Here is a 16709-nt window from a genome sequence, read left to right on the forward strand (position 1 = left end):
AGGACACACCCAGTGGACTCCAGTGGCCAAAATTTTCTTTTAGACAGACAAAATGAGAAGGCAGAGAAATGCAACACAAATGAATCAAGAGAAATCCCCAGAGAAGGACCTGAATGAGTCAGATATAACCAAATTACCAGATGCAGAGTTTAAAATAACAATTGTTAGGATGCTCAAAGATCTTAGAACAACAATAATAGATGGTCATTACAAACAACTAAATAAAGAGATAGCAAATATAAAAAAAGACATTGAAATAATAAAAAAGAATCAGTCAGAAATGACAAATACAATATCAGAAATAAAGAACAAATGGAAGAAATTAAAAGCAGGATGGATGAAGCTGAGAATCCAATCAACGAGTTAGAGGACAAGATAAATGAAGGCATGAAAGCAGAGCAGAAAAAAGAAAAGAGACTCAAAAAGTCAGAGGAAACTCTAAGAGAGCTCTGTGACAACATGAAGAGAAATAACATCCGCATCATAGGGGTTCCTGAAGAAGAAGAAAAAGAACAAGGGATAGAGACTTTGTTCAAACATATCATAGCTGAAAACTTCCTTAAATTAAGGCAGGAAAACGTCTCACAAGTTCAAGAAGCACAGAGAACTCCATTAAAGAGAAACCCAGAGAAATCTACACCAAGACACATTATAATTAAAATACTAAAGCTAAGTGATAAAGAGAAAATATTAAAAGCTGCTAGAGAAAAAAAGGCTATCACCTACAAAAAAGCCCCCATAAGGATGACTTCTGACTTCTCAACAGAAACACTTGAGGCCAGAAGGGAATGGCAAGAAATATTCAAAGTAATGCAGAACAAGAACCTACAACCAAGACTACTTTATCCAGCAAGGTTATCATTTAAAATTGTAGGAGAAATAAAAAGCTTTCCAGACAAAAAAAAAACCTCAGGGAATTCACTACAACCAAACCAATGCTGCAAAAACTAGTAAGGGGCCTGTTGTAAACAGATCAAAGGAGAAAAAGAATATAGCAAAAGAGGAATACAGTTTTAAAGAATAAAATGGCAATAAACAAATACATAGCAATAATGACCTTAAATGTAAATGGATTAAATGATCCGATCAAAAGACATAGGGTAGCTGTGTGGACAAGAAAACAGGACCTATACATATGATGTCTACAAGAGACACACCTTAAAACAAAAGATGCACATAGACTGAAGATAAAAGGATGGAAAAAAAAAATATTTCACACAAATAAAAATAAAAAAAAAGCTGGGGTAGCAATACTTATATCAGACAAAATGGACTTTAAAACAAAGGCTATAGCCTGACCAGGCAGTGGCGCATTGGATAGAGTGTCGGACTGGGATGTGGAAGACCCAGGTTCTTCAAGACCCCGAGGTCGCCAGCTTGATCCATGGCTTATCTGGTTTGAGCAAAAGCTCACGAGCTTGAGCCCAAGGTCGCTAGCTTGAGCAAGGGGTTACTAGGTCTGCTGAAGGCCTGCAGTCAAGGCATGTATGAGAAGGGAGTCAATGAACAATTAAGGTGTTACAATGCGCAACAAAAAACTAATGACTGATGCTTCTCATCTCTCCGTTACTGTCTGTCTGTCCTTGTCTATCCCTCTCTCTGACTCTCTGTCTCTGTAAAAAAACAACAAAGGCTATAGTAAGAGATAAAGAAGGTCACTACATAATGATAAAGGGAGCAATCCAACAGGAAGATATTACCGCTATAAATATCTACGCACCTAATATAGGAGCACCTAAATATATAAAGCAGACTTTGATGGATTTAAAGGGCGAGATCAACAGCAATACTATAATAGTAGGGGATTTTAATACCCCACTAACATCACTAGATAGATACTTAAGAAAGAAGATTAACAAAGAAACAGCAGACTTAAAGGACACACTAGATCAACTCGATTTAATAGATATCTTCAGAACCTTTCACTCTAAAGCAGCAAAATATACATTTTTTTCAAGTGCTCATGGTACATTTTCTAGGGCACAAAAGCGGTCTCAACAAATTTAAGAAGACTGAAATCATATTGAGCACTTTCTCTGATCACAATGGCATGAAACTAGAAATCAACCACAACAGGAAAACTGAAAAATACTCAAACACTTGGAAACTAAATAGCATGTTATTAAAAAACGAATGGGTTAACAATGAGATCAAAGAAGAAATAAAAAATTTCCTAAAAACGAACGATAATGAGCATACATCAACTCAAAATTTATGCAATACGGCAAAAGCAGTCCTAAGAGGGAAGTTCATAGCATTACAGGCATACCTTAAAAAGCTAGAAAATCCTCAAATAAACAACTTGACCCTGCATCTAAAAGAACTAGAAAAAGAATAGCAAGTAAAGCCCAGAGGTCGTAGAAGGAAGGAAATAATAAAGATCAGAGTGGAAATAAATGACATAGAGGCTAAAGAAACAATACAGAGGATCAATGAAACCAGGAGCTGGTTCTTTGAAGAGGTAAAAAAGATTTATGAACCTTTAACCAGACTTATCAAGAAAAAAAAAGAAAGAGGACTCAAATAAATAAAATTAGAAATGAGAGTAAAGAAGTAACAACTGACAGAACAGAAATACAAAATTTTGTAAGAAAATACTATGAAGAACTGTATGCCAAAAAACTAGACAACCTAGATGAAATGGACAAATTCCTTGAAACATATAATCTTCCAAAAATTGATCTGGAAGAATCAGAAAACCTAAACAGACCGATTATAACAAATGAGATTGAAACAGTTATCAAAAAACTCCCGGCCCTGGCCGGTTGGCTCAGTGGTACAGCGTCGGCCTGGCGTGCAGGAGTCCCGGGTTCAATTCCCGGCCAGGGTACACAGGAGAAGTGCCCATTTGCTTCTCCACACCTCCCCCTTTCCTTCTTCTCTGTCTCCCTCTTCTCCTCCCACAACCAAGGCTCCATTGGAGCAAAAGTTGGCCTGGGCACTGAGGATGGCTCTGTAGCCTCTGCCTCAGGTGCTAGAATGGCTCTGGTTGCAACAGAGTGACACTCCAGATGAGCAGAGCATCGCCCCCTGGTGGGCGTGCCAGGTGGATCCTGGTCGGGCGCATGCAGGAATCTGTCTGACTGCCTCTCCGTTTCCAATTTCAGAAAAATACAAAAAAAAAACAACTCCCAAAAAAGAAAAGTCCTGGGCCTGATGGCTTCACAAGTGAATTCTGCCAAATATTCAAGGAAGAACTAACTCATATCCTTCTCAAGCTATTTCAAAAAATTCAAGAGGAAGGAAGACTTCCAAGCTCCTTTTATGAGGTGAGCATAATTCTGATTCCAAAACCAGGCAAAGACAACACAAAGAAAGAAAATTATAGGCCAATATCCCTGATGAATTAGGTGCTAAAATCCTCAACAAAATATTAGCAAACTGGATACAGCAATACATAAAAAAAATCATACACCGATGATCAAGTGGGATTTATTCTGGGGAGGCAAGGTTGGTACAATATTCACACATCAATCAATGTGATTCATCACATAAACAAAAGGAAGGAGAAAAACCACATGATAATTTCAACAGATGCAGAAAAAGCATTTGATAACATCTAGCACCCATTCATGATCAAAACTCTCAGCAAAGTGGGAATACAGGGAACATACCTCAACATGATAAAGGCCATCTATGACAAACCCACAGCCAACATCATACTCAATGGCCAAAAATCAAAAGCAATCCCTTATCATCAGGAACAAGGTAGGGGTGCCCCCTTTCACCACTCTTATTCATCAGACAGTTGTGTCTGTAAAGTCATGGTGCACTTTTGACTGGTCACAGGAAAGTAACAAAAGACGATAGAAATGTGAAATCTGCACCAAATAATAGGAAAACTCTCCCAGTTTCATATCTATTCAGTGCAATTCGAAGTGGGCTCACGCAGATTTTTTTAGGGCTCCTTAGGTAGCTATCCCATATAGCCTCTACAGACTCGTCACTGACTGATAGCCTACCAGAACCCGGTTTCTCCACCAAACTGCCGGTTTCCTTCAACTGCTTATCCCACTGAGTAATGTTATTCCTATGTGGTGGCACTTCATTATAAATGCACCGATATTCACATTGCACTTTCGTCACGGATTCGAGTTTAGTGAGCCACAGAACATACTGAACTGTCCTCTGTACCATACACATCTCGACTGGCATGGCAGTGGGCTGCTCTGCTGTATACACGTTGTTATGTCATCACCTGTACATGCTGCCACATCATCCTACAGAAACTGGGAGGGTTTTCCTTTTATTTGGTGCAGATTTCACATTTCTATCATCTTTTGTTGCTTTCCTGTGACCAGTCAAAAGTGCACCATGACTTAACAGACACACTGTAGTTCTGGAAGTCCTAGCCACAGCAATCAGACAAGAAAAAGAAATAAAAGGCATCCAAATTGAAAAAGAAGTAAAACTATCATTATTTGCAAATGATATGATATTGTATATACAAAACCCTAAAGTCTCAGTCAAAATACTACTGGACTTGATAAATGAATTTAGCAAAGTGGCAGGATATAAAATCAATACTCAGAAATCAGAGGCATTTTTATACACTAACAATGAACTGTCAGAAAGAGAAATCAAAGAAGCAATCCCCTTCACCATTGCAACAAAAAAAATAAAGTACTTAGGAATAAATTTAAACAGGGAGATTAAAGACTTGTACTCGGAAAATTATAAAACATTGATAAAAGAAATCAGGGAAGATACAAACAAGTGGAAGCAAATACCGTGCTCATGGTTAGGAAGAATAAACATCATTAAAATGTCTATAGTACCCAAAGCAATTTATAAATTCAATGCAATACCGATTAAAATGCCAATGACTTACTTCAAAGATATAGAACACATATTCCAAAAATTTATAAGGAACCAAAAGAGAACATGAATAACTACAGCAATCTTGAAAAGGAAGAATAAAGTGGGAGGTATCACACTTCCGGATATCAAGTTATACTACGAGGCCATTGTACTCAAAACAGCTTGGCACTGGCATAAGAACAGGCATATAGATCAATGGAACAGAACAGAGAACCCAGAAATAAACCCACACCTTTATGGATAATTGATATTTGACAAAGAAGGTAAGAGCATACAATTGAGTAAAGACAGCCTCTTTAACAAATGGTGTTGGGAAAACTGGACAGCTACTTGCAAAAAAATGAAACTAGACCACCAACTTACACCATTCACAAAAATAAACTCAAAATGGATAAAAGACTTAAATGTAAGCCATAAAACCATAAGCACCTTAGAAGAAAATATAGGCAATAAGCTCTCTGATATCTCTCGCAGCAATATGTTTGCCGATTTATCTCCACAGGCAAGTGAAATAAAAGACAGGATAAACAAATGGGACTATATCAAACTAAAAAGCTTTTGCACAGCTAAAGACAATAAGATCCGAATAAAAAGACAAACTACACAATGGGAGAATACGTCTGATAAGGGGTTTATAACCAAAATTTATAAAGAACTTGTAAAACTCAATACCAGGAAGACAAAAAATCCAATCAAAAAATGGGCGAAAGAAATGAATAGACACTTCTCCGAAGAGGTCATACAGATGGCCAAAAGGGATATGAAAAAATGCTCAACATCACTAATCATTAGAGAAATGCAAATTAAAAACACAATGAGATATCACCTCACACCAGTCAGAATGGCGCTCATCAACAAAACAACACAGAATAAGTGCTGGCGAGGATGTGGAGAAAAGGGAACCCTCCTGCACTGCTGGTGGGAATGCAGACTGGTGCAGCCACTGTGGAAAACAGTATGGAGATTCCTCAAGAAATTAAAAATCAAACTGTCTTTTGACCCAGCTATCCCACTTTTAAGAATATACCCCAAGAACACCATAGCAGTGTTTCAAAAGAAGAAATGCACCCCCATGTTTATGGCAGCATTGTTCACAATAGCGAAGATCTGGAAACAACCCAAGTGTCCGTCAGTGGACGAGTGGATTAAAAAGCTTTGGTACATATATACTATGGAATACTACTCAGGCATAAGAAATGATGACATCGGATCATTTATAACAACAGGGATGAACCCTGATAACATTATACTGAGTGAAATAAGTAAATCAGAAAAAACTAAGAACTATATGATTCCATACATAGGTGGGACATAAAAATGAGACTCAGAGACATGGACAAGAGTGTGGTGGTTACGGGGTGGGGGGGAGGAGAGGGAGGGGTTTGAGGGTAGCAAGGGGCACAAAGAAAACCAGTTAGAAGGTGACAGAAGACAATTGGACTTTGGGTGATGGGAATGCAGCATAATCAAATGTCAAAATAACCTGGAGATGTTTTCTCTGAACATATGTACCCTGATTTATAAATATCACCCCATTAAAATGAATAAAAAAATGCTGAAGTTATTACATTGGTCCAGGAAAAGAACAGTAATGGCCTGGGTTAGAAGTTGCAATAAAAATACTGAAAAGTTCCCATCACTGAGATGTATTTTAGAGATTAAACCTATAGGATTTACCAATAAATAAGGTGTTGTTTTAAATGTGAAAAAATTGATGCCCACATTTTTGGATTTAACACTGGTTATATAGTGCTGCCATTTACTGGGGAAGACTGTTGAAGAAAGGGCAGGGAAGATAGAAAAAATCAAGAGTACTATTTTAAGTTTGTTAAGTTAAAGATGCCAATAAAGTATGCAAATAAAAAAATGAAATACTAATTTGGATATGGAAATTCATAGAAGTATAACCTGGAAATAAAAAGTTGGAAACAATCAGAAAATTAACATCATAAGAATAGCAGAAATCACCTAGAGAAAAAGAAATACATAGGAATAAGAAACTGAAAATCTTATTGATAACAAAGACTATGTTCAAATATTAAAATGTATATAGCTTTAAGACGTTTTCAAAATGATGCCTTTCCCTTCACAAACTGCTGAAAATTTCATGCAAGATTGATCATACACATAGGTTTCTCAAAAAATGAATAAATGATAGAGCTATGTAAACTAATGCACGTTGGTGTTTTATTTCTGCTAAAAATTTGCACTTCTCAGTCAGCAGTTCTTTTTATTTTTTAATCTACATTTCAACTTGTAGAGTCATACAGCACCAGGGGTCAGCAAATGATGGCTTCTGAGACAAGTCCAGCCCACTGCCTGTTTTTATATGGCCTGTTAAGAATGTTTCTACATTTTTATATGGTTTAAAAAAATTCAAAAGAAGAGTATTTCATAACATGAAGTTACATAAATTTCAAATTCTCACTCTTTTCCATATGGCTGATGGCTCCTTTCACCCTGTGACAGCAGAACAGTGCAGCCGCAGCAGAGACTAGCTGGCCCACAAAGCCTACAGTATTACTACCTGACTCTAGACAAAAAAGTCTGCTGACCCTGAATATAGCACATCACTAACTTGGTACCTAAATTTATATATATCTTGCCAACATGAAATTCCTATAAATATCTTAAAATATTCAACATCTCCATATATCAAGTGAACTCACACATACTAGTATTTATGAGCACAATGTCTACCAGAAGCCATGGATGGATGGATGGATGGATGGATGGATGGATGGATGGATGGATGGATGGATGGATGGATGGAAAAAAGATAATTATTTCCACCTTAAACATCTAAACTTTAGAGTTAAGTCGTTTCTTTCTATCTCTCCCCATTCTCTGTCAGAAAAAGGAAAAATGTGTGAAATATTTTAAACCTAAGGCTGCTACTGAATCCTTCAGAATAGTAACAACTTCTTTAAAATTGCAACACTTTTTAAAATTCTTAAAATATCATTCATTCCATGCCCCTGCTAATGTCCAAGGAAACAAGAATGAAGTACTCTTACCATTTAAATTTTCCAAGATTAAAATTTTTCCTATTATCTTTGTTCTATAATCAATAGTTGGCATACTTATATGGACCATGTATGACTTCTTTCAGTCCAATTAGTAACTGTTCAGTAAATTATTATCCCAGAACACTTACACCTTCTGAGGTTTGAAAAAAGGTGGAAGCTCTCAAAAACTGTCAAACTAACTCCTATAAAATATAAAAGATATGCCAAATAGTGTCTTCATTTATATACCAAACTTTTTTTTTTCTTTTTTTTTTTTTTTTAAATTTTTTTTATTTTTATTTATTCATTTTTAGAGAGGAGAGAGAGCGAGGGAGAGAGACAGAGAGAGAGAAGGAGGAGGAGCTGGAAGCATCAACTCCCATATGTGCCTTGACCAGGCAAGCCCAGGGTTTCGAACCGGTGACCTCAGCATTTCCAGGTCGACGCTTTATCCACTGCGCCACCACAGGTCAGGCAAACTTTCTTTTCTTAAGTGAGAGGAGGAGAGATACAGAGACAGGTTCCCGCATGCAACCCAACCGGGATCCACCAGTGACTCCCATCTGGGGCCGACGCTTTGCCCATCTGAGGCTGCTCGCAATCAAGCTACGTATTTATTTTAGCGCCTGAAGCGAAGGCTCCATGGAGCCATCCTCAGTGTCCAGGGCCAATGTGCTGGAATCAATCAAGCCATGGCTGCAGGAGGGAAAGAGAGATTAGAAAGAAAGAGAAAGGTAGGAGAAGCAGATGGTCACCTCTCCTGTGTTCTATGACTGGGAATTGAACCCAGGATTTCTACATGCCAGGGCGATGCTCTACCGCTGAGCCGACCAGCCAGGGCTATATACTGAACTTTGTAAAACTGTTTTGGTTTACCATAAAAATGTGTTAGCTTGAAAAACATTGCTGATTTTTTTTAAACTAAGTTATTCCCAAAGTTACCCGTCATATGTAACAACATTAATAAAAACTCATTTTTATACATTATTTAGTCAACTAAACTTTATTTTTAGGCAATTTAAAAAACTCATACTGTATGGGGCCAGGTGGGTACTTAAAATATTGTGGGAGCCACTTGGTAAAGTATATGAGAACCAGAATGCTACATACCTAAAACCATTACAGTATAATACTGAATGTGAACTGTAATTGAAAAAGAAAGAAAAAAAGAAACTCACACTGTCTTCCACATCTCCAGTCTTCCAGCCTTTTAACAGCATTTTAGACACAGGTATCTGAAGTTCATTTTCTAGAATCTGTTTAATCTCTCCTGTAGAAATAAGAAGAAATCAAATATTACTAACAAAAGCCCACCTGACCGTGAGTTAAACTATATATATATATATACGTAAATATTCTATATATTTTACAAAATTCTGTTTGCAAATACTTTGTAAAAAAATTTGTCTGTACTTCTCTTTGCCTGTAATGTCTTTGGTTTTGGTATTAGAGTAATGTTGTTACATAAAATGAATTAGAAAATACTTCATTTTTCTCTATTTTTTAATGATTGCTAATATTTCTTGCTTAAATATATATTATACAGACTTTACCAGTGAAGCCATCTTGGCTTGGGCTTTTTTATGGGAAGGTTTTGATTGTTGATTCAATTTGTATATTAGATGTAGAGCTATTCATATCTTTGTTTCTTCTGTTAGTTGTGACAATTTGTAACTTTAAAATAATTAACTATTAAATTTACTGACATAAATTTGTTCTTAATGTTGCCTTAGAATCTATTTAATGAAAGTAGGTATCATTCATTTTCAATATAAATGTGTTTTCTCTTTTGTTCTTACTCATAGTAGAAAGAGAATTATCAATTTTATTAATATTCCAAAAAGGAGCTTTAGTTTGTTTATTTTCTCTACTATGTAGCCACTGTCTGCTTTACTGTTTTCTATGCATGTGTTGTATAATTGTTTTTCTTTTTGGACTTTGAGTTCAAATTTTTTTTAATTTAACAAGTTTTATTATGTATGATTAACAAAATAAGCTGCACATATTTAAAATCTACAATTTTATAAGTTTTGACAAATATATTCAAACTGAAAAGCACCATCATGATCAAGAATATGAACATACCCACTGACACATCAGAAGTTTCTTATGCCCTTTGGTAATTCAAGTCTTCCACACCACGTCCTTCTCATCTCTAGGAAACCACTGACTTGACTTCTGTGACTATGAATTACTTCAAATTTTTTAGAGTTTTATATAAATGAAATTGCAGAATGTATTTTTATAATCTGGCTTCTTTTCGCATTGTTGCATGTAACAGTCCATTGTTTTTAATTACTAAGTAGTAGTCTATTGTGTGATTATTCAACAATTTGTTGATCTACCCACTGGTTTATGGACATTTGGGGTTTTCTACAGTTTGAGGCTTTTATACAAATAAATTGCTATGGAAAATAATGTACACATCTCTGATAAACATATGCTTCCATTTATCTTGGGTAAATACCTAAATGAGGAATGGTCAAGAATGTATTTTTTTTAATAATTTTATTTTTAATGGGGCGACATCAATAAATCAGGATACATATATTCAAAGATAACAACTCCAGGTTATCTTGTCGTTCACTTATGTTGCATACCCATCACCCAAAGTCAGATTGTCCTCTGTCACCTTCTATCTAGTTTTCTTTGTGTCCCTCCCCCTCCCCCTTTCCCTCTCCCTCTCCCCCCTCCCCCCGTAACCACCACACTCTTATCAATGTCTCTTAGTTTCACTTTTTTTTTTTTTTGTATTTTTCTGAAGCTGGAAACGGGGAGAGACAGTCAGACAGACTCCCACATGCGCCCGACCGGGATCCACCAGGCACACCCACCAGGGGCGACGCTCTGCCCACCAGGGGGTGATAGCTCTGCCCCTCTGGGGGGTCGCTCTGCCGCGACCAGAGCCAGTCTAGCGCCTGGGGCAGAGGCCAAGGAGCCATCCCCAGCGCCCGGGCCATCTTTGCTCCAATGGAGCCTTGGCTGCGGGAGGGGAAGAGAGAGACAGAGAGGAAGGAGGGGGGAGTGGAGAAGCAAATGGGCGCTTCTCCTATGTGCCCTGGCCCGGAATCGAACCCGGGTCCCCCGCACGCCAGGCCGACGCTCTACCGCTGAGCCAACCGGCCAGGGCCTCTTAGTTTCACTTTTATGTCCCACCTACGTATGGAATAATGCAGTTCCTGTTTTTTTCTGATTTACTTATTTCACTTCGTATAATGTTATCAAGATCCCACCATTTTGTTGTAAATGATCCGATGTCATCATTTCTTATGGCTGAGTAGTATTCCATAGTGTATATGTGCCACATCTTCTTTATCCAGTCATCTGTTGACGGGCTTTTTGGTTGTTTCCATGTCCTGGCTACTGTGAACAATTCTGCAATGAACATGGGGATGCATGTGTCTTTACGTATCAATATTTCTGAGTTTTGGGGGTATATACCCAGTAGAGGGATTGCTGGGTCATAAGGTAATTCTATTTTCAGTTTTTTGAGGAACCACCATACTTTCTTCCATAATGGTTGTACTACTTTACAAAGAATGTATTTTTAACTTTGCAGGGAAAGTGCCAAACATTTCTCCAAAGTGGTTTCTATTGTAATGTGTTCAAGTTCAGTAATCTTTTCTTCTTCAATGTCTAATCTTCTGTTAACCCATCTGGTATGTTCACCATAGACATCATAGTTTTCGCTTTCAGACATATGATTTGAGACAGTTTTACATTTTTAATGACTTACAATTTTAAATCTTTCTTCTCTCTTTTTGAGCAAAGAATTAGTTAGTACAATTGTTTTAATGTCCTTATCTGCTATTTCCAACATCTATGTCAGTTCTGGACTGTTTTTAATTGATTGATTTCTCTCCCTATTATGGGTTGGGTTTTTCTGCATTTTTGTGTGTCTGGACTTTGTTACTAGTGCTAGACTTTGTGAACTTGATCTTGATGGGTATTGAAGTTTTTATTGCTATAGATATTGTTGAGTTTTGTCTTAGCATGCAATTATGTTACTTGGAAATAGTTCAATGCTTTTGGATCTTGATTCCAATATATTAGTTGATACTACCCAAGCACTATTTGATCTGGGGATAATTATTTCCCACTACTTAGACAAGAGACTTCTGAGTACTCTACCCAAAACTTCATAAATTACGAGGTTTTTCTCATCTAGCTGGTGGGTATAGACACTATTCCTGAACTTGTTCCCTCAAAACCTTTTAGGTGGTTTTAGTTGTTTAGAATGAAGCTAAATCTAGTATCTGTAAAGGGGGTGGTTCATTCCCTATTTCTTTTTTTTTTTTTTCTTTTTCTCTTTTTTTTTTCCAAAACAGAGACAGATAGAGAGAGGGATAGACAGGGGCAGACAGGAACAGAGAGATAAGAAGCATCAATCATTAGTTTTTCGTTGCGCATTGCGACACCTTAGCTGTTCATTGATTGCTTTCTCATATGTGCTTGACCGCGGGCCTTCAGCAGACTGAGTAACCCCTTGCTCAAGCCAGCGACCTTGGGTCAAGCTGGTGAGCTTTGCTCAAACCAGATGAGCCCGCGCTCAAGCTGGTGATCTTGGGGTCTTGAACCTGGATCCTCGGAATCCCGGTCCGTCGCTATATCCACTGCGCCACCGCCTGGTCAGGCCCATTCCCTATTTCTTAAGTGGAAGCTTTAATCAATGTTTTTAGGATCTTAAGCATTTGAACCATAAATTTCCTTCTCACTACCACTTTGTAGACATCAAACAAATATTGATATGCCAATATTGCCACCATAATTCAGGTCAAAGTATTTTCAACTTTTCTTTGTGATTTCTTTTTTGACCAATGGTTTATTTGGAAATATATTATTTAATTTCTAAATATATCAGAATTTTCTAGGTTCTTTTCAACTTCTATTTTAATTCTATTGTTGTCAGAGAATATACCACACAATTTAAAAAAAAAATTTTTTTTAATATTTTTTAAAACCCTTGTGCAGAGGGGTGACTTTCAATAGATCGCAGCGAGGGAGCTGCTCTGCTATGTACGAAACCCCGACCCAGAAGCAGGTCGTCTATGAATGGTTTAGCACCAAGTTCCCCACGAACATGCGTTGCCTGACGGCCGAGGGGGCGGCCCCTTTCCGGCCACGCCCCGTTTCCCAGGACGAGGGGCTCTCCGCACCGGACCCCAGTCCCCAGGTCCCCATGCGCGGTAGGGCATGCCACACCACGCGGGGGTGCGCGCTGCGGCCCACCGGTGGGGGCAATTTTTAATTTTTTATGACTTATTTTTATATCTGCACATATCAACTTTAATGAATGTAGCAACTGTACATGAAAAGAATATGTATTTTGTTGTGGTTATAAAGAGCATTTTATACATACATTTCAAGTAATCACATTGGTTAATATGTTATTCATAGCTTCTTGTTCTGAACATTAATGAGACAGGAGAGTTGTCATTTCCAATTATAATTGCAAATTGTCCATTTCTCAGTTCTGTTTTTACTTCATACTTTCAAAGTGTTACTATATAAGTACACATTTAGAACACTTGATTCTTGTGATGAATTTTTTCATAAGTATAAAATTTCCCTCTCCCATTGAGCTCTCATAATTTTTCTTGTCCAGAAGTCTACTTCATATAGCATTAACATGATCTACTAAGAATGTTACTAACATAACATTTACATACTTACTGTTTTCTAACATATATTTCAATCTTATGCCACACATGCTTTGATTCATTGTTTCTTCTGACCTAATAAGCAAAAGGTGGGAGGACTGCACAAAATATAAAATGCTTCACAAATTTGCATTTCATCCTTGCACAGGGGGCACGCTAATCATCTATGTATCATTCTTTATTTTTTTATTAAGTGAGAAGTGGGGAGACAGAGAGACAGACTCCCGCGTGCACCCTAACCAAGATCCACCCAGCAAGCTCACTAGGTGGAAATGCTCTGCCCATCTGGGGCTGCTGCTCCACTGGGAACAAAGCTATTTCAGCATCTGAGGTTAGGCCATGGAGCCATCATCCTCAACACCCAGGGCCAAACTGCTTGAACCATTTGAGCCACTGACATGGGAGGGGAGAGAAGGAAGATGGAGAAGGAAAGGAAGAGGGAGAGCGGTTAGGGGAGGGGTAGAGAAGCAGATGGTCACTTCTCCTGTGTACCCGACTGGAAATCAAACCCAGGACTTCTAAATGCCCAACTGACACTGTACTGTTGAGCTAACTGGCCAGGGCTATCTGTGTATCATTCTAATTTTAGTATATGTGCTGCCAAAGTGAGCACTAAATTTTGTTTTAAAAAAATTAAAAATAGGACAGAAAATTTTTCATATATTTATCATTTCTGGTATTCATTTATTTGTATTAATCTAATTTTCCAGCTATTATTATTATTCCCTTCCAATCTAATTAACTTCCTTTAACATTTCTTAGTTTTCATTTATGTGAAAAATAAATTTAGTCTTCATTTCTGAAAGATATTTTTGTTAGATATAGCATTCCAGCTTGACATTTTATTCCTGCAGCACTTAAAAATAACACCAAATTTTCTCCTGGCTCTCAATGCTTCAGAAAAGTCTGCAGTCATTATTTTTTTTGTTTTGCTTTTTTGTTTTTAATTTTTTATTTATTTTAGAAAGGAGAGAGAGAGGGAGAGAGAGAGAAGGGGGGAAGAGCAGGAAGCATCAACTCCCATATGTGCCTTGACCAGGCAAGCCCAGGGTTTTGAACCGGCGACCTCAGCATTTCCAGGTTGTAGTCATTATTTTTAAAGTCTCTTTCCCTATTTGGAATGTGTATTTGTTTCCTGACCTGGTACTACTTTAAAGTTTTTTTCTACTACTGATTTTCTTCATTTTATTATGAAGCACCATGATTTGGTTTGAGTTACTCCTGCTTGGAGTTACTATGCCTCTTTAATCTGGGAGCTTATAGTTTATCAAATTTGAATAGTTTTGTGCTATTATTTCTTTAAAATAACCCCTTCAAAAAGCCTCTCTGTTCCCAGGACTCTATTCACACATACATTAGATCACTTCGTATTTCCCTATGGTTCTTTCAGGCTCAATTGTTCTCACCCTCTCCTGTATTTCTGCCATTCATACTTCATTTTGCATTGTTTTTAGTACTGTGTCTTCAAATTCACTTATCTTTTCTTCAACAGCATATAATCTGTTAGATCCTCTTGGAAAAAATTTTTATTGAAGATCTTAAATTTTAGCTGTAGGATTTTCATTTGGTTATATTTTAATGTTTTCATTTTCTTCCTCTTTAAGTTCTTGATTTCTATTAACCCTTTGAGTAGTGACATTTTTGTTACCCCTTTGAGTGAGGACATACATGAACATTCGTACTACTCAAAGGGTTAAATGCTCAAGTGTATTTATGAAAGCTGTTTTTAAATCTTCCTCTATTTTTATTATTTTTTCCATTTACAAGTATATTTTTAATTTCTAATTTGTCTTTAGTTTATGAGTCACTTTTTGGTACTTCTCCTGTCTATTAGTTTTTGATTGAATGCCAGATTTCATAAAAAGTACATTAATAAGTATACATATTTAGTGGTTTGCCTTTAGTAGAGACTACAAAAGCTTATTTTGATGGGCCCTTAAATGTCATGCATATCAAGTCTTTTGAGACCTCTTTACAACATTTTTTGGGAGAGGAATTAGGACAGTGATTCTCAAAAGTATAGTTTACAGATTCCTGGGATTCTTGAAACTGACTATACAAAATAATGCTAAGTAAAACTTGACCACAAAACAACGTAGTGGTGCTAAGCTGAACGAGTAGTCACTGTATTGTCTTCTTCTTCATCACCAAACACTTGGCTTTTTTTTTTAAGTCATGTAGTAACAAAAATTATTAATCAAATCTTAATGCTTTTAATATTGTGTATGATGAAATGGGAAAAACCCATGAAGAATGTCTGCTTCATATTAAAGTGCAATGTTAGTCTTGAGAAAAAGCATTTGTTAGCATTGTGAAATGAACTAGTTTTTTCACAGAGCATCATTTTTGCTAGAACAGATGACTGCACACTATATTATTCAGACTTGATATTTTCTCAAAAATGAACAGAATAAGCCTGTCAATCTGAGGAAAACTGAATGGTAAAATTTGAGTCTTCAAACTAAAATCCAAATTAAAAAAAAATTTAATGGGGTGACATTGGTTAATAGGGTCATTTAGGTTTCAGATATATATCTCTATGGTACATGATCTGTATATTGTACTGTGTGCCAATCACCCCAAATTTTTATATATGCTACTATAAGCCTGATAGTTTCCCAAAACTTAAAATATTTTTCTGTGAGATCAGTTATGATATAAACAATTGTGACTTAAGGATATTATAAAATGTAACATGTTAAATAACATTTGGTTGATCTTTATTATAAACTGAACCAATATTTTCTAAATTTACTTTTCATTTTATGATATTATAAAATCAGGGACTTAAAATTAAAAGTAAAGGTATTCAACTGGATTTTAAAATAAAAGAATGCTAAATTTTCACTGATATGGTTTCAGATTTTACATTGCAACTAAACTTTAACCACCACCACTTGCCAAGTTTTGGTTCAGCATCAAATAAGACTATAAAAATATTATCTGGAGATAACATCAGAGTAATGGCGCGGTAGGAAGCGATACCGATAAATCTCCCCCAAAACTCAATAAGATCTTCAACCAGAAACAGAAAAACCTATCCTTGGAGCCTCCAGATGTTTCGCAATACACCCGAAGGTATGGTCGAGCGAAAAATTGGCTAAATATATAATCAAACCCCAAAGGAAATAGGGAGTAAGAAATGCTCCGCTTTCCTCACTAACCTAAACAGGGCGGCTTTCACTGGGAACTGAGAATATAGAAACTGAGGCGGGCAAAG

The 16709-nt window shown here is 36.8% G+C and overlaps 1 protein-coding gene and 1 non-coding gene across 2 annotated transcripts in view; both read right to left on the minus strand.

The window, feature by feature from the left end:
* The window catches only part of FAF1 (Fas associated factor 1), a 495805-nt gene that overhangs the window by 310277 nt on the left and 168819 nt on the right, over nucleotides 1–16709 (minus strand). The window contains exon 5 of the mRNA XM_066376249.1: nucleotides 9008–9099. Within this exon, the coding sequence (XP_066232346.1) occupies nucleotides 9008–9099 (92 nt within the window). The remainder of the gene's footprint in view (nucleotides 1–9007; nucleotides 9100–16709) is intronic.
* LOC136402017 (U6 spliceosomal RNA) lies at nucleotides 13593–13700 on the minus strand. The gene has a single exon (XR_010750923.1). It is a non-coding gene; the product is annotated as a U6 spliceosomal RNA (small nuclear RNA).

The sequence above is a fragment of the Saccopteryx leptura genome, chromosome 3, assembly GCF_036850995.1.
Source record: "Saccopteryx leptura isolate mSacLep1 chromosome 3, mSacLep1_pri_phased_curated, whole genome shotgun sequence".
In the NCBI taxonomy this organism is placed as follows: Eukaryota; Metazoa; Chordata; class Mammalia; order Chiroptera; family Emballonuridae; genus Saccopteryx; species Saccopteryx leptura.